General features: G+C 32.6%; 1 protein-coding gene across 2 annotated transcripts; it reads left to right on the top strand.

Moving 5' to 3' along the window:
* The first annotated feature begins 10654 nt into the window (after positions 1 to 10654).
* LOC114403358 (dnaJ homolog subfamily C member 17-like) lies at positions 10655 to 15493 on the top strand. 2 transcript variants are annotated; one of them, XR_003664641.1, is made up of 4 exons: positions 10655 to 11689; positions 11986 to 12168; positions 13033 to 13119; positions 14896 to 15493. XR_003664641.1 is itself a non-coding variant. In XM_028366275.1 (3 exons), exons 1-3 carry the CDS (start codon positions 11039 to 11041, stop codon positions 13051 to 13053), a joined length of 855 nt encoding a protein of 284 aa, XP_028222076.1. In that variant the 5' UTR covers positions 10655 to 11038; the 3' UTR covers positions 13054 to 13428. The 2 variants fall into 2 exon arrangements, 1 of the variants encoding a protein (XP_028222076.1); XM_028366275.1 differs by lacking the exon at positions 14896 to 15493 and having other exon boundaries at positions 13033 to 13428.
* Positions 15494 to 16472: the final 979 nt, after the last annotated feature.

The raw sequence follows: 16472 nt of genomic DNA, 5'->3' as shown, positions 1-16472 counted from the left end.
CAAGGTGTCAGGAAATTCTATGCTTTGCATCAGAGTGTTAGGGAATCCTTTGCTTTAATTCAAAATCTAACAAACGATGCAGATTGTATCTTAAAAATAAATGGTTAACATCAAGTCTAAGATTTTTCCTAAATATATAACGCGCATTCACTTTCATTTACATATTGACACAATACTTTCTTTCTCAATTAATTACTTTCAACTTTGCAAACACAATACACAACATGTCTTCCTCATCTACCCATTGGTTAATGCACTAAAATGGTCAAATAATGAAATTAGATGAATGAGATACATTTGAATGCCCCAATCCAATAGTGTTTACGTCAAAACGAGACATCACATTTAAATCCTTAAGAAGTAGAATCCACCAAAAAGATTGAACTTCAACCACATGACTGAGTCGGTGATATCTCTTTTTGATACCCCTAACTAGTTGGACGCAAAATGCTCAAGTTTATGACAATCAAAATTGCTGATGACAACGACGTTAAAGGTATGGTTGATGTTATTTTCTAACATAAGGTTCTTTCATCTATTGAATTGTATATAAATACTGAACTAAATACGCTCCCTACCCTGATTTCTCAGCCAATACCTGATAACTAGTAAATATGAGTTATTTTTTATAATAAAAATATATTGAAAATATCTTTAAAATATTTATTTAGCAGTTATTTTTGGCTTAAATGATAAGAATTGATATTTTTATTATTTTTGACTTGTATATATGAAAAGGATGGATTAAAAGAGAAAAAAATCAAGAAGATATCAAAAATATGAATAAGAAGATTTTCAGCATCAGGCCCAAGTCCACTCCAACAATTATAAGAAGAGAGTCAAGCCAAACAGAAAAGGGGAGTCTCACAACCCACACACTGGGTCTATTCCTTAGGGGAAACCCTTTTTCCTTGTTATCACCTTCTTCCATCCACCTCAAACCCTTAAAGTGTAAAAGACTCTTATGACTATAAGAGGCTAAATCCTTAGTTTGGGTCTGACTGGCCTAAAAAGCCAAAAGATGTATTGTACACTTTATATTTATCAATGCAAACAAGTGTTTTCTTTCCTATTATCCTTTCTTCCTTTTAATTTCATGCATTATTCATCCTTGCATCATCTTTAAGGGTTAGGTGCTCGAGAGAGGGTAATCGTTAATAGAAAAATAAGGAAGGTTTTGCATGCATCTGTTTTAGGAATTAGTCGCTCGAGAGAGGGTAATTTCTAATATAACTAAAAGGAAGAGGTATCTTAATAAAATCATTGTTAAACATAGAGTGATTGCATTATACCCATGCATCAAAGCAAACATTTAGAATTAGAACTTCATGCATTTTATCTATTGACTCTTTGCATAGACATTTGGGAGATAGATAGGTAAAATAGGCTTGTTATCGTGAGATATCAGGGGCAAGTATTCTAACAGATGTGGGTAGGATAAATTCACCTGAATTGATAAAGAAAAATCATAAAATCATACATCCTAGGTAAACAAGGCAGGCTAGGTCCCAACATTATCACATCTTGAATTTTTGTTTTTATCTCTTTATCTTAATCTTTTACTCTTCTTATCTTATTTTTTATCTTCTATTTTTATCTTTAAATATTTATCTTATCTACTATATTTCTTTATATTTATTTTAAATTCTTTATCTATTGTTTTTAATTTGGGTTTGCATTAATCTAAGTACAAACAAAGTCCATGTGGATTCGACACTCGGACTTCCGAGTACTTTACTACTCACAAATTTGGTACACTTACCAACGAGTTAACAATACCTCATGAACTCCATTATTATTCATATCCTCAATCCAATTTTGCTCATGTATCAGATGCAACCCCATGATATACTCATGATGATTTCTACCAGCCGACATTAGATTTAACCTAACCACAAGTATATGAATGGCAACCAACCACATCTTTTACACAACTTTTTTCCACACCATTTTCACCATTTCGTTAGCCTCACAATCCTTTGGTCTTACTGAGGATCAACCTCATGCATATTTGAGTACCCTTAAAGCAGAGCCTATCCCATCAACTCAAGTAAATTTGTAGACTTTGGGTTACCTAACAAGAATTTGGCCACTTTAGCGATGATAAAGATGAAATTTTATGCAACCAACCCATGAAAAAACGTGATGAAGAGGCAGATCCTATACCTCCATCAATAACCATGCCACATGCCAGCACACATGCATAATGTTGACCTTGAATTTAATTTTCAATATTCTGAATACGGTCATATGTTGGATTGTAAAGAAGTCTAACATTAGATGGGAACCGTCTTTGAAAGGATGTGTTTTGAAACCAAAGAAGAAGTTTAACATGCTTTGTAAGAATATCATGTGAATCAAGGAGCTAATTACAATACCAAACTTTGAAATTTGACAAAGCTAATTTTCAAATGTAATGATAATGGATGTGTTTAAAGGTGCAGAGCAACATACATCCCTACAAGTAAGAAATAAGAAATTAGAAAGCTCCATGAACCTCATACATGTTCAAATCCTGTCATATCACAAGATCATACAAAGTTATCTTACGTGCTCATTAGTAAAAATATTCACACATTGATCGACAATGATTCCTCAACTTCAATGTTAGTCTTGATAGCACATATCAAAAGTACTGATGGATACACTATGACTTACAGGAAAGCATCAGTGGCAAAGCAAAAGGCCATTGAAAACATTTATGGCAACTTGGAATAATCATACCACGATTTACTAAGATTGTTGTAAGCTATGTAGACATATCTTCCTGGTATAGTCGAAGAGAAGGAAACAATGTCAATGCCCTCCGAACAAAGTCAAATAGTAGAGGGTGTTGTCAAATTCCATCATCTTTTTTGGATTTTTAGACCATGTTTCGTTAGGTTTCAATATTACAAGTCCTTTGTTCAAGTTAATGGAACTTAATTGTACAAAAAGTACAAAGGGACTCTTCTTGTGGCAATTGGACAAGATGGAAACAACAAAATCCTACCAATAGCCTTCGTCGTTGTCGAGGGTGAAACAATTGAAACTTGGTTCTTATTCTTCTTTAGCAATTTGAAGAGGCATGTCACACCACAAAATGGTATTTGTTTGATTTCAGACAAACATGAATCAATAAAAAAGGCTTACTCAAGATGAGCTAGTGGGTGGACATCGGAGAATTCTATGCATGTATTCTGCATAACATTGCATAAAATTACATAAGAAAGAACAAAAATAGTGACATAAAAAACTGATTATCAATATGGGTGAATGTCAAACTTTTTCTCTTCATAGTAAATATCACTTAATTATGTATTATTCACAATATTAAAATTATATGTTTTTAACTACTTAGCATATGCAAGGACATAGCCTACTTTCAACTACTAGTATAACAATTTGAAGGAAGAAGTAAATAGTGAATTAGTCATTAATGGGCTTACCTAGATTTTGCAAGAAAAATAGACTCTTGCATGGGATGGAGGGTGAGGATAGGGACACATGACCACCAATCTAGCTGAGTCAATCAACTCAGCACTCAAGAAAACAAGAAATCTTCCAATAAGTGCATTGGTCAATTGACTTATCTAAGGTGTAATAACCTATTCAACCAAAGTGGGAGAGAAGTCGAAGCAATGATTAGATCTGACCATGTTTATACTGCATTACTAAACATGGCTAGGGAAGATGCACAAAGAAAGACAAACTCTCATCATGTTCTTGAGTTCGATCGATGTCATACACGGTTCTTAGTATAAGAGGCAATTAACACAAGAAAGGTGCAACCAACTAGAAATTTTACGGTTAGGCTAGATCAAAAGTGTTGTGATTGTAGTAAATTCCAAAATATACACATACTTTGCTTGCATGTCGTTGCTGCTTGTAAGCATACTCACCATGAGCATAGGACTTACATAGATCCTGTGTACACATTGGAAAGTGTCTCAAATGTGTACTGAGCATTGTTTGACAAATTGTGCAATGAAACGTATTGGCCACAATGTCACAAACCACTAATCTAGCCCGACCAAACAATGTTAAAAAATTCTAAAGGTTGTCCAGTATCCTCTCATATACACACCAAAATGGATATCAAAGAACTTAGTTAGGCAAAAAGATGTTTTATGTGTCGCAACCTAGGTCACTAAAAAAATAAATGTCCTCATCGTTTGGAAGCTCAAGCCAACAACGTTAAAAACAAATTATTGTATTGTTTGTAATTCTATTCTAATTCATGTTAACTTAAATCCTTTTTTAGTTCAAGTAAATTTTTGGGGTAAGTACAAATTTTATTAACAACAAATTAATTTTTTTATAAAGGCACAAAAAATACAAAGGAATAACTAATAAAAGACATAAAAAAAATTACAAAACAAAAAACAAAATCAATTAAAAACAAATTATTGTATTGCTTGTAATTCTATTCTAATTCATGTTAACTTAAATCCTTTTGTAGTTCTACTAAATTTGTGGATTAAATACAAATTTTATTAACAATAAATTAGTTTTTCTTTTTTAGAAAGACAAAAAATACAAAGGAATAACTAATAAATGAAATAAAAAAATAATTACAAAACAATAACAAAAACAATTATCAATTTAAAAAAAAGAGTTAAGAAAAAAAATACAAAGAATAACTAATAAAGGAAATAAAAAATAATTAAAAAAAATCAAAACAAAAAATTATGAATTTAAAAAAATGAATTAAGAAATCGGTTCTTGGGTATGAAATTAAACCAATTTCCTAATACAATAAAATATATCATTTGTGTAAACATTTTTTAGTTTGTATTATTTGATTTTTTTTTTGTATTATTGGGAAAAAATTCTCTCAAACACGTAAAAAAATGTGACAAATATGATGCTCTCTTTCTTTTATTCATTATTATTATCTTTGCCCTCAAAATCTTTCCTTTTATTCATTGGTTTGTCTTGCCTCCACCACAAAGTCGTTGTCCAGATACTTAAGTGTTTGCCAACCAACTACTTGAGAATTCTCTAGTCATTTGCAAAGATACCTATTGCTTCTCTTCAAAGATTAAGAGTCTCAATCCCTGTTAGTTTGTTACTTTTATTGGTTTTCATTATTATAAATTGAAATGGGATACTTTATTGCTTGAGAATTGATTGAAATGTCATGTCATGCATCACCTTGAAATATGTTATACTTCATTGCTTTTGCCTTTTTCTTGGATGTGCATTCAACCAAGCACACCTTGGAAGTTGGAAGATATGTTTTATAATTGAAAAATTGATTTTCTTTTAAAATTTATGTAACCTTTATGATGTATCCATCTTAGAGCATGTTTGGATATGCATTGAAGGCCCTTGGATGCACGTATTTTATGGTCAAACATGGGAAGGTAAGTTGATCGGGATTTTTGGCTTCTCCGTTGTACGTGATTCACCTCGTCGATTTTGAAGCGAAGTAGGGTCATGATTGCTTCTACATAAAGGTAAAATCGATTTCTATATTTGGGTCTCTAATTTCTCTTATTTGCTCTTCACCTAACCTTTGTCTAAACGAATCTCTATCATTCATTCAAATTAAACTTTTCACCCACCGATTAATGTTGATGGGCATTTGATGTTGTGTGTCTGTGTTTTGCCACCATTGCAAACTTGCGCATCTAATGGACATTAAATTTTAGTTTAGTTCCTTTCGTATTGGACAGTGTTAAGAAAATTTGTTTCAATTAATGTTGATAATTCCTTTTGTAGCATGGATTGCAACCTATCTTAGTTGTTGCAACGTGTTTTGTTACATTTGGGAGAGAAAAAATGGTTAAATATTTTTGTTCGAATGATTTGAATCAAAACAGATTGTTCATGTTGCAATTTATAGGTAACCAACTACCATTTGTCTTAGAGTCTATTTAACTTTGCTTATGTTCATTTGTCTCTACAAAAGACTCTCATTTTCTCTTGACTCTTTAGTAGTTCTTTGCTTTGATATTTTTTGTTATTTTCTAGTGTTTCCTAAATTTTTATGGTTCTGTGAGTGTCATTTTATTGCATTGGTTTCAACTTGTTACCTAGGTTCAACTTGGTGTAGAGGTTGTTGAGGTTGAGAAAAAAAAGTAAGTTAAAAACTATTACAATGTAAGTTTATTTTGATAAATATATACATGGTTTCTATTTTGTGTTGTCACAAGCATTGACCCATATCTCTGATAGTATCATCGATACTATATATATGACACTAGCAACTTTGGTTTTTGTTTTAGTTGACTAGTTTGTGTTGTTATACTATGATGTTGAATTATTGTTGTCATTGATAGTGTGGCTGGCCGTTTTTGTTTTTAACCAAAAAATTTGGTGATGATTTTATGTATAAAAAGACGTCACTTTTATAGAAATGTTTTTTTTTTATTATGAACCAAAAGTGCTACCGTGCATTTAGCCTCCAAGAAGATTCAATGGCTTTTAAACATGAAGCGGTGACATTTAAAGATATGGCTTTTGTTATATATTCTTTAATGTAGATGTGAATTTTAAAGATGTGGTTTTTTATTAGTGTATAAAGAATATCATTTGGTATTTTGTATAGTGCTATAGGAGAAAGAGATAATATAGAATTGGATATGACTTTTTTATTAGTATACTAGCGCTCATGCACTTGAAACAATGCAATCATTTTGGCTAAAGTTTAGTGGACTATATAAATTAATAGCATTCCAGTGTTCTGAGATTGTATTGTCTCGAAGGCCATACATGTTAACCTCAAATAAATTAATAGCAATCATTTTCATTTTTTTAAAATAAATTAATCACTAAAGACACAAACACAATTAAATACCAACATCGCTAACGCTTTTCATAATAAACAAGCTAGGTTTGTATATTGATACTTTTAGCAAATTATAGTTTCAAATCCTAAACAGATGAAAAATGATGCATTGCATTTCATTCAGTTCAGGCATTATGGTGGTCGGTGAATGCTTCACTAGCAACCTTAAAGTCACGAAAATGATATTATCAATTCTGCCTTTTTTTATTGATGAATGGATTTCATACTTGTTCCACTAATAAAGAATATACCCATATTATTAACAATTAATAATGGAGTAGCTTCATTTGGTTAGTGTGATGATTGGCTTGTTATTAACAATCTTTATGGTTTTGGAGGGGTGATCATACTAAGAATGTACCAAATAGTATTGTTGCATTGACATTTATCTCTTATTAATTCTGCATGTTAAAGTTTTGTTAAACATGCATCAAGAAAATTCTTTAATGTAGAATTATAAGTTCTGAGAAATAAAAATCTTCTTGGGACCTTAAAACACTTGAAGGCTTTATCATAGCATGCTAGGAATAAGTGTCCAAAGGAGAACCACTCGGTACAAGTTTTACCAAGAATGGGTGGAATGGAATTGCATCCAGGTTTAAGGAGTTGACTGGAAAAAATTATGCAAACCAAAGTTTAGGAACATGTTTGATAACCTTAGAAGAGAATCATGCGGATGATATAAACTATTTGGTAAAGAAACTAGTCTTGGAGGGGATAATGCCAAAAATATTGTTGATGAAAGTGATGAATAAAGGGAGAAAAAACAATTGGTATGTGTTACATAAATGTGTATTGTTGTAAGTCTAAGTTTTTTGTTTAGTGTATTTATCCTATGATAAATTCTGAATGTGTAGGAAAATCCTTTATATGGAAAATTTAAGATCAAAGGACTTCCATTTGCTCACAAGTTGACTAAACTTTTTAAGGATGTAGTTGCTAATGGAAAGTTCCAATGGGCTCTCTCGTTTGGGATATTGCCTGCTGGTGTTAAGGTTGATATGGATGATGGGTATCATCAAGTCTTAAGGGCATTGGCCTAGATTTAGAGAAAGACTATGTGATAGTGAAAATGCATGTGTTGGTGCAACGTATACTTTTGGGGGAATTCATTTGAATGATTCACAAAGAACTGTTAGCCAAGGAATTGGTAGCCAAATGAGTAGGGCAAAAAGAAAGATAATTAATCACACTGCAAAGTTAAACAAGAAGAAGGAAATTACCTCTTTAAGAATACCAAATGCAGTTAGTGTGATTGTCGAACCATGTAAGTCACGCAATGAAGTTGGGGCAAATGCATCTATTCGGGAAGTGATGAATGAGCTTAAGACACTACCTGAATTACAAAAGGATTTACTACTTCATACACAATGTTGTAACCTGATGATGTTAAAGTCATCAAGAGAAATGTTTATTGTCATGCGAGGTTTAGATGGGCAAAGGATGCATTGACTTAGGATTGCAGTTAAAAACCATTTACCATTCAAGATTACTAACTAGATGTGTGTATTAGGGATGCAATTAAAACCCCCTTACTATTATGTACTAGTGCTTGGATGTTTGCTTGTGGTGGTATGAGTCATGTTCTATTGAACTCATGTTATGTTTTGCTATCAAATTTGGTTATGTTTCTTAGTTGGCTTGTAACAAACCACATAATGTTTGGTAATGAACTTATGTTTTATCATGTGTATCTTGATATATTATATATTTTGTAATATTGTTTCTATACAAGTAAAAAATGATTGACTTGCTTGAACAATTTGAATCAAATACCAATGAAGATGATAAACTTATGGAGCAAGCATCTTATGTGGCTATGTTTATTGGTGAATATGCAATAAAACATCTATGTAAATAGCCATGTAGAACCAGTAAACAAACATGCCAAGCATGGGGGAAAGAAGTATTACAAAGTCATCATATTTGTTGTTATGAGATGTTTCATATGGAAAAACATCTTTTTTACAAGCTTTCCTCAAAATTGGTTGATCATGGTTTAAAGCCAAGTAATCACATGCAATGTTTTTAACACATGGTTGGCCATGCGGAAGGAAATAGGAACCTTCAAGATAGGTTTCGATACTCTGGAGAAACTGTAAGCAGACATCTCCATAAGGTATTACCTGCTTTCCTTAAGTTGTTTATGGAATATATTAGGCCACTATATCCTTTGTTTCGTGACAGTCATGCCAAAATAGAAAATGATACATGATATTGACTATTTTTTATGAATGTCAAGCTAGATTTATTGGAAAAAAGGGTATTCCAACACAAAATATAATGGTTGTATGTGATTGAAACATGTGTTTTACTTTTGTATTAGCTGGATGGGAAGGTACTGCCCACGATGCTTGATTCTTTGATCATGCTCTCACGACTTTTAACATGAATATTCTACATCCTCCTCAAGGTATTATTTTTTTGTATCACTGTAATTGAATTTTATTCTCATTTAATTTTTTTTATACAGATTTTTATCTTTCTCAACATGTAAATATTATTTGGTAGATGTTGGCTATCCAACACCAATGGGATCTGTTGGTCCTTACGGATGTGAATGCTACCACCTTCCTGATTTTAGACGTAGATCTAGGTTTGTAAATAATAATGAATTTTTCAATTATTATCACTCCAATTTAAGGTGCACAATTGAAAGAACTTTTTGAGCATGGAAGAACATATTTGCAATCTTGTAATGCATGCTTAAGTACAAATTTGAAACAAAAGTGCAAATAGTTTGTGCAACGATGACTATACATAAATTTATTAGAAGGAATGTTGAGAGTAATATTGATTTTACAGTTATGAAGATGAAAGCATAAGTCTTGACTAAGGTGATAATTACTAGAGTGCAATTAACTTGACCAAACCCAAGTTGTAAACACCATTTCTTCACCTCAAATGGTTGTGTTTGAGATTCATATTAGATAAAATTATACAAATCTTAAATCAAAATTAGTATTATTGTGGTCAAACAAAGTTATATTATAGTAAGAATTATTGATATATTTTTATATTTTTTTATTGTTATGTTAATTTAGATTGTAAGTTTTTATTTAGGAGATGCATTTTATTTCACAAGCTAATATTTTAATTATTAATTTTATTATAAAAACTTATTATAAACCTACCTATTTATTTTAAATTAATAAGCAACATGTCAATATAACAATAAATAATAAATAAGAATATACCAAGCATGTACAAATAACTAAAATCCATTTTAATAATTACATAGTTAAAATCAATTTTGATTCAAAGTATCCAAACAACATTTAAAAAAAATCAATTTTATAATATTTGTTACCTAAACAAAAATCACATTACCATATAATCAATCAATTATGTAATTAATTTCATTCAAAATCAATTTAATTTTATGACCACTAATCCAAACATGCACTTAATGCTTTTTGAGAAATAAATTATCAATTATATTGGCATTTCATTTGAAAATGTTACATATAAATTGAATGAGGCGATAATTTAAAATGATCTCTTGTTTTTTATATAAATATTATTCTTTTTATAAATCTTATTTAATATATTATATAAAATTAATAAATTACTATTTAATTAATATCGATATCACTTGAATCATTAAACTTAGAACCCGTGTCGTATTCGGTTCAATAATTAATCCGATTTTGAAAATATTATTCAATATATAAAAACTCAGAGTTACGGTATAACAAGATAAAAACAAAACTAAGGCTTCCTTTAGGATATTGGGAACGAAGATTGACAAATATAATAATAGATGATGGAGAAAGTAAAAAGTTAATTTCTTTCAAAATCAATTTAATTTTTGTCTAATAAAAACGTGAATCACACCCTATAAAAATCATTTTATGAGAGTTAAAAGCAGCAAAGAATTGAAACACAACAGAAATCAAACTCGTGTGCTTCTCAATTCAAACCCAATAACAAAACATCAAACCTCAAATACTATATAGCACAAATTTATCCAAATCAAACTCGGTCTGAACTTGAACTAACAAAAAAACAACACATATAAAAATCTATGCATTCCTGAAATTGTTTTTAAAAATTGTTTTCCCGATCCCAAGAAGAGATGATATGACTCATTTGATTTAGAAAACGGTGTCGTGTCTCTCCCTCTCTCTGTGTTCCAAAACCCAAAATCCCATTCCGGCTACGATTGCCACGCTGGTGTTTAATTTAAAAATCGGCGTCGTAGCACCAGCAACATAGGGTTAGGGTTAGGGTTAGGGTTTTGACGCATCGATTGTGGTCAAAATGGAGGCAGAGATGGATCATTACGCGGTGCTAGGGTTACCGTCCGGCGAAGAAGGCGCGAAACTAACGGAGAAAGAAATCAACAAGGCCTACCGATGGAAAGCTCTCGAATTGCACCCCGACAAGAGGCCCGACGACCCCAACGCCGCCGCCAACTTCCAACAGCTCCGCACCTCGTACGACATCCTCAGGGACGACAAGGCCCGCAAGTTGTTCGACGACCTCTTGCGCGTCAAGCGAGAGCGCCAGCTCCGCAATTTGCAGCGCGACGGAAAGCGCCGCAAGATGGTCTCCGATCTCGAGCGCCGGGAGCGCGACGCCAACGCCCCCGACCCCGCCGCGAAGGAGCGCGAAGAGGAGGCCAGGATTGCGAGGCAACTCAAGGAGGAGATCGCGAGGATTCGTGCTATGCACGGGAAGAAGGAGGAGGCACCGGCGGCGGCGCCGGCGAAGGAGAAGGATAGTGGCGGTAGTAGTGGAGTGGATCAAGAGAAGGTTCTGAAGGTTTCGTGGGAGAAGGTGGGTGAGGATTATTCGGCTGATAAGTTGAGGGAATTGTTCTCCAAGTTTGGTGAAGTGGAAGATGTTGTCATCAAGGGGAGTAAGAAGAAGGGTTCTGCTCTCGTTGTTATGGCCATTAAAGAAGGAGCTGTAAGTTTCTATCTTTCAATCTTTATTTCATAAGGTTTTAGAAAACCGTCCGTGGCCACAATTTGGATAGCAATATCAAGTTTTCTAGGGTGTTTGCATCCACAATTGGGGCTGTATTTGTCTGTACTGTAGTTTCCCACATTGTAAAAAATCGTGGCTAAATCGCGTCCGCAATTTAAACGTTTTTTTTAGAGATGGAATTTTTAGGAGAAATAATTGAAAACAGAGCTTATTCCAATTGTGTTGATTCATTCAATTATCTGTGGCATATAATTTGTAATTGTGTCCTTATCCAGGTTGCTGCTACTGGGAGTGTGATTGGTCATCTTGCCAATCCGTTGCTGGTTGTACCTCTTAAACCAGCATCTGTGGCTGATTCTTCGAGCGTTCCAAAATCTGCTGAAACCACCAGGATGAGTAATCTGGTTGGTGCTGGGTATCAAGCTTTTGAGGATTCTGTTCTGAAGAAACTGCAAAAGGTTTGTCGTTTGCTTGTTCCATTTTCACGGTTTTAATTGTTTTAAGATGTTGCTCCGTTGTTTCTTTTATTGAGTTAATTGCTTCAACATAGTTTTATGATGTGAAAAGTTATGGTTTGGTATCTTTTTACTGCAGTTGGATTTCAGCTTCCTGTTACATAACTTTTTTGTCTTTTCTGTTACTTGTATAGTGAAATGGTTATCCAAGTATCTTGTGTTGTGATTTTCTAATAGTTTTTTTAAGTTCAATTTAATGCACCGTCAGTGCAAGACAGTTTTACGCTGTCATTTAATGTTGCCACATCATTTAGTTAAATTTATTTTTGAAACTCTTTCACACTAACAATGCATCAAATTTAAACTCTTTTAGGTAATTATCTTGTTGACTCATTCAATACTGTCAAATAGCCGCTACAGTGCTATTGCATTGCGAAATTCCTCGGATCTGTGACCACTGCAGAAATGGACGCCATGTCTTCAATTTTATTACCTGAAGCCTATATCAGTCCAAATCTGAAACACTAGTACTTATGATGTTTGGATGATGGAACTACTCACGGATAAAATCCTATATCTCTACTTTTCTAATTTAGTTTTATTAGTTGTTGCCATTCTTTTGTAATGAAGTTCAATTGAACCTAAGAAAGGCATAATTGGACCCTGATAAGTGCAAAGGAGAGTAACAACTTAAAATGAGTTATTCTCTAAGCTTAAGAACTTGGCAGAGATCAGTTCCGAATGTTTTTCCTTTAGTTTTGATGAATAAACTGTTCTCTGTATAATCTGTGTTCCTATGCCTCCCAACATTTTTTGACACCTGTCACTGATATCGTACCTGTTTTCTTGACTTATTTCTCTGTGCAGGCTGCGGAAAAGCAAAGATGATGCTGTCAGAATGATAATCATAAGATTCAATTGTTTGGCATGGTCATCCCCAGTTCTATTTATTAGGTACTGAAATTACCATTGTCATTAATGATTCATCATTAGTGATCTGTCAACCGGAGTCTTTGTATCCAGATATACTAATTGAGGGGTAGTATACTAGAGAATGTATGTTTACTGTGGATTTTTTAAGTCATCTTTTAGTTGTTCTTGGCCACCTTGCTCAATGAAATAATATTTTATGGTACAAACTTTATGATTCTCTTGCAGAACTGTAAATGGTTCATGGGTGCAGAAGTTTACTAAACAATCCAAAATTTCAAGTACTGTACATTCTCTGGCCTAAGGCTGAAGTTTGATATGATCTTATCTGTATTTTTTGTTGTGTTAATTGGTTGAAAACTTGAAATTTAGTAAGATCTGCATTAAAATGTTTTTTTGCTACACTGCAAGCATGGTTTTTCAAGGTGAAAAAAATTAATTGAAGATCTGATGATGCTGTGTGAGAATGAATAGAAAGATATTAAAGTGTCTCTATAGAATAGCTGGAGCTTCAAAATTCATTACTCAGTAGGTGAAATAATTTGTTGTTTGACAGAAAGTATTATTTTTTGTACTGCAGAATCTATATTTATGAATCTTATTGTTTTTTTTTTAAGCTAAGGAACTTGGTTTGGCCATAAATCATGATAGTAATAAAGTTGTGAACTTGGTTGAAAAGGGTTGACATGTTCTTGAGTGGTCTTGTTTCATATGCACGAATTGGTGTTTATAATGTATCTTTTTTTAATTCTCTAGCTAGACTGTTAAAGATCAATGAAAAAGGTGGCTGAAAATTGAGTTATTATAGTTAGATTAGTCCATCATTTTAACTAAGTCTTGGGAAAGTTCTTGTTAAAGATCAATGAAAAAGTTAAGTTGGCTGAAAATTGAGGTTATTACAGTTGGATTAGTCCTCCATTTTAACTAAGTCTTGGAAAGTTCTCGTTCCAATTTCTCAATGTGGATATGAATGAAATTGCAGCATAAATATGAGTTTCCTGCTATATTGAATGCTAATAGAAGTAGGGCTTATAGAAATTTGATTTAACTATGATGTAGAATGGTTAGAAGACTGAGTCCTGTGGATTCGGGATTTCAGCTTTCTATTTATTAGAATTATTTTAATCCTTCTCTAGTCATAACTTGTAAGAATGAGAAAATTTTTATTAAGTTTCTGCATGATGTTAAGAATGAACATTTGTAATGTTTTAAGTCATAACACTGGTTTCAATTGTGGTACTGTTACCTTAGGAGTAGGACAATTGATTAGTAGTGTTTATTGGTATGATTCTCAGGTTTGACTGCTTAGGAGACTGTTTATAACTCTTGCTATGTGAAATCAAATGGTGGGGTCTATAAATCAAATCTGACTAATAAAAGTATAAAAGCCTTGTAAAACATTTTCAATTCCAAATAGGCAGGAGAGAGAGGTAGAGTTGAATTGTAGGAATAGGTTAGATTGAGGAGTGCTAGTAACACATTGTATTTAACAATTAACAAATTGCAAGTAATTCATTAAATAAGATGTGAGACCCACAATTCTGTAATTTCCAATAAACTTTAACCAATTCTCTTTTAGGAAATAATGATTGTTATTAGAGTTAATGACCAAAAGATTAACTCCATTTAATTACAATCTATGTACGAATGCTACTGCTTAAAAAACGCATGCCTTGGAATCAATAAAATGGTCATTTAATAATCCGCTGTATTAGTGAGGGTGTCACAGGTTTGACAAGGATTATATATGTTAGTACTAACTGATCTTTAGCTGATTTGTTCTACTTGATTTATTCTCAGGAGTCTACAACCTCTGGTGATATAATTGAAGGAAATTTCCTTTTGATGAAAACCATAAACTGAAAATTGAATCAGTTGTTTGGTTTTAATGTCATCCGGGGTCTATGCCAAATGCTGTTGGGTTATTAACAGAGAAAACCAATACTACTGTGCAAGCAGATGGAAAGTCAGAGACCATTGATTCCCACGATTGCTTAAATTTTAGTCTCAGTCAAGTCCTGTGTGCTTGCTTATTAGTTTGGAATTCGTTCTGCTATCAGCATGCAGCACTTAAATGGGAATGGAACTCGGATTAAGCCCAAATTCTAAGAACACGCATTTGGCTAAGCTCACTCTCAATGTGCTGGACGATGCGCTATATAGTGCAATTACGATAGTAACTATTAATTGGACACAGGAATATTTGGCATTTTGCAAGAACAATAAATAGTTGTATATATAGCTTTAGAACGTGTGTCAAGTATCATGGTTGTAGAATTATCGTCACTACTCATTCTTGTTCGATCATCTGTGTCGGCTGCGAGGCTTTCTAAAAGTGCCATTTATACTGGTGATTATGACTCTGTATCATCATCATTATTTTTTTTTTTCTGGTTTACATATCAAATAATCCATGGATTGACGAGTGAAAGACAAACCTGAAAGGTGCAATACCAAATCAATAACCTTTGGAATTGGAACCAAGAAACTAAAGCAAAAATGGACATAACGGAGGGAATTACACTTCAGTCAATCAATTACTAAAATCGTACGTGTCTAGATCTTTAGGCGTTGATATTGACCAGGAACCAGTGATAAGTATCGATGTTTGTTTGAAGCATTTGGTGAACGAACGGGTGAACAAATCAGGTAATTAGTTCATTTCAATTTGTAAGACATGTATAAATTCATTTGGAGAAAACTAGTTCTTTTTTAGTCCAAGTAGATAATTAATTGGACATGGTTTTTCAATAAATTTTAATTTAATAAAATATGATTAAAATTATAATTTCTCTTACGTGTCATAAATTTTCAATTTTTATGTACAGAGGCCAAATTGAAAATCTGCGGCATGTATTGGGATTAAATTATATGTTTAACCTAGAAATATTTTTTTTAGATCACATAATGCTTAATGCTAATTTATAATTTATAAATACACACATGAATTTTTGTTATTTAGATTATTTTTGTTACTTACATGACATTATAGTATATTAATAATATTAATTTAATATCATTATTTGAAGATTTCACCTATATCTTTTTTTTATGCCAGCCTATTATATAATTAATATTAAAAATGTTTAATTTTTGTGAGTTGAATTGCAATTAAACCAATGTAAGGGAAATTAGTATTTCACCTATTATTCAACGATCAATCTGATTTTTAAAAGAGTGGTTTGAAGTCTTACAAGACTTGATAAAAGTGTACTAAACAAGTGCTTTGTATTGAAAGATTTGCACATTGCATGTTGGCTAAGGGGAATACATGTAATTGGATTCCGATATCTATGGGTAGAAATGGACCAAAGATCTCTTTTATTTTTTTGTTGATGCTAAAATATTGGTGGCAGAGGCTTTGAGCATCATGTGGG

This window comes from Glycine soja, chromosome 20 (genome assembly GCF_004193775.1).
Source record: "Glycine soja cultivar W05 chromosome 20, ASM419377v2, whole genome shotgun sequence".
Taxonomy (NCBI): Eukaryota; Viridiplantae; Streptophyta; class Magnoliopsida; order Fabales; family Fabaceae; genus Glycine; species Glycine soja.
This window is presented reverse-complemented; position numbering and strand designations above follow the sequence as displayed.

What these genes read in the sequence shown, in the direction of transcription:
- LOC114403358 (XM_028366275.1), top strand. Translation starts at nt 11,039, where the DNA reads ATGGAGGCAGAGATGGATCATTACGCGGTGCTAGGGTTACCGTCCGGC. An exon ending in TGGCCATTAAAGAAGGAGCT is followed by an intron (nt 11,690 to 11,985) that starts GTAAGTTTCTAT and finishes GTCCTTATCCAG; the next exon opens with GTTGCTGCTACTGGGAGTGT. An exon ending in TTCTGAAGAAACTGCAAAAG is followed by an intron (nt 12,169 to 13,032) that starts GTTTGTCGTTTG and finishes TTCTCTGTGCAG; the next exon opens with GCTGCGGAAAAGCAAAGATG.